At 40.6% G+C, this 2,308-nt stretch overlaps 1 protein-coding gene across 1 annotated transcript; it reads left to right on the forward strand.

The window, feature by feature from the left end:
• The first annotated feature begins 613 nt into the window (after window positions 1-613).
• Window positions 614-955, forward strand: LOC138887489 (uncharacterized). The gene has a single exon (XM_070169245.1). It carries the CDS (start codon window positions 614-616, stop codon window positions 953-955), a length of 342 nt encoding a protein of 113 aa, XP_070025346.1.
• The last annotated feature ends 1,353 nt before the right edge of the window (window positions 956-2,308 follow it).

Consider the following 2,308-nt stretch of genomic DNA (forward strand, 5'->3'; position numbering starts at 1 on the left):
CCCTCTTTAATCGCCTCACAACTGTTAGTCACATAGCAATGGCCCTTGATATCTCATAGCCAAGCCCTGAGATCGACCTCGAGGCCCGGAATCGACAAGCCCGAGGCCCCGAGTAACCAACCTATCAGTTTTATTGTAGCTCCATCCTTCACTTTATTTCGTCTCTAAATCACATATACTTACTATCAACTGCTTAACAAACTAGCATAAAAATAGATTATGTATTTTTAGAGTCCCATTAACAAATTTAATTGTTATTACCATTTATACGGTAAACATAGGCATTGGAGCAGTATTTGTATCAAAAATGGGTCAACATTATCCGATATCTACCAAACTTAGGTTTCCCTGCACCAACAACATGGGAGAATATGAAGCCTGCATACTAGGACTCATCATGGCAATCGATATGAATATTCAAGAGCTGCTGGTAATCGGTGATTCAGATCTACTTGTGCACCAGGTACAAGGAGAATGGGCCACCAAGAATTCCAAGATATTTCCATATCTGCACCATGTGCATGAATTGAGAAAGAGGTTCATGAAGATAGAGTTCCAACATGTGCCCAAAATTCAGAATGCGTTTGCCGATGCATTGGACACCTTGTCATCTATGATACAACATCCGGACAAAAATTTCATTGATCCCATCCAAGTGAGAATCCATAATCAACCGACTTATTGTGCTCTTGTTGAAGAAGAAACAGATGGAAAACCTTGGTTCCATGACATCAATGAGTATTTGGTGAAAGGAGAATATCCAGAGCATGCAAACCACACTCAGAAATGCACACTCCAGAGATTGTCCAAACACTTCTTCCACAGTGGAGGAAATTTGTACAAGAGAACTCCTGATTTGGGACTGTTAAGATGTGTCGACGCAAAAGAGGCTTCTAAACTACTTGAGGACGTATATGCTGGGACCTACGGCCCATATATGAATGGTTTGTCTTAGCCAAGAAGATACTCAGGGCTAGTTATTTTTGGATGACCATAGAGACAGATTGTGTCTAGTATGTCCACAAATGCTATCAATGTCAAGTGCATGCCGACAAGATAAAAGTGTCGCCAAATGATCTCAATGCAACAGGATCACCTTGGTCATTCCCCGCTTGAGGAATGGATTTCATTGGTCCGATTGAGCCCACTACTTTAAACGAGCACAGGTTTGTTCTGGAAGCCATTGATTACTTCACAAAATTGGTAGCGGCAGCATCTTACAAAGTTGTAACCAAGAAGATCATCACAGACTTTGTCAAAGATCGTATCGTTTGTCGATTCGGAGTTACCAAGTCCATTGTTATTGATAACGCTGCTAATCTCAATAGTGATCTGATGAAAGCCATGTGTGAAACTTTCAAAATCAAACACAAGAATTCCACAACCTATAGACCTTAGATGAATAGAGCCGTAGAAGCCGCCAACAAAAACATCAAGAAAATACTAAGGAAGATGGTAGAAAACCACAAACAATGGCTCGAGAAGCTACCTTTTGCTCTATTAGGTTACCGCACTACAATTCTCACATCAACCAGAGTAACTCCCTACATGATGGTCTATGGTATCAAGGCTGTCATCCCAGTCGAGGTAGAGATTCATTCTTTTTCAGTGATGCGTAATGGAAAAGGAACCACTATGAACAATTGACCCTTATAGATGGAAAAATGACGAATGCAATATGTCATAGTCAGCTTTACCATAACAGAATATCTAGAGCTTTCAACAAAACGGTCAAACCAAGGCAATTTGCACCCGGACAACTGGTACTAAAGAAGATCTTCCCACATCAAGATGAACCCAAAAGGAAATTCTTTCCCAACTGGCAAGGTCTTTACATGGTTCACAGGGTGCTAACAGGAGGAGCACTCATACTCATAGATATGGATGGAGAAATCTGGCCAAAACCAATCAATTCAGACGCAGTCAAGAGATACTTTGCTTAGATTATTTACATTTCCTCATCTGATGTAATTGAACTATGCTTGACTAGATTCATGTTTAAGAGGGGATACATACGCAGTCTTATGGGTTCGGTCATATCATAATAAAATTTCCATTTCCCCCAAAATCAGAAACTAGGGTAGAATTTTGAGGGGGACCCTCAAAATTCCGGAGCAAGTCCAGCCAATGCCAACATATGTCAGATGGTCAGAAATCGGTTAAGAAAATGGGGCAAAAATTTGAGAAACATTCTCAAAATTCTGAAGAAGGTTCAGCACGGCACATTACCCGCAAAACAGCCGAAGGATCATCTACCAAACTGGGGCAGAATTTTGAGGAGTACTATTAAAATTCTAACATAAGAATG

Source organism: Nicotiana sylvestris, chromosome 3, assembly GCF_000393655.2.
Source record: "Nicotiana sylvestris chromosome 3, ASM39365v2, whole genome shotgun sequence".
Classification (NCBI taxonomy): domain Eukaryota; kingdom Viridiplantae; phylum Streptophyta; class Magnoliopsida; order Solanales; family Solanaceae; genus Nicotiana; species Nicotiana sylvestris.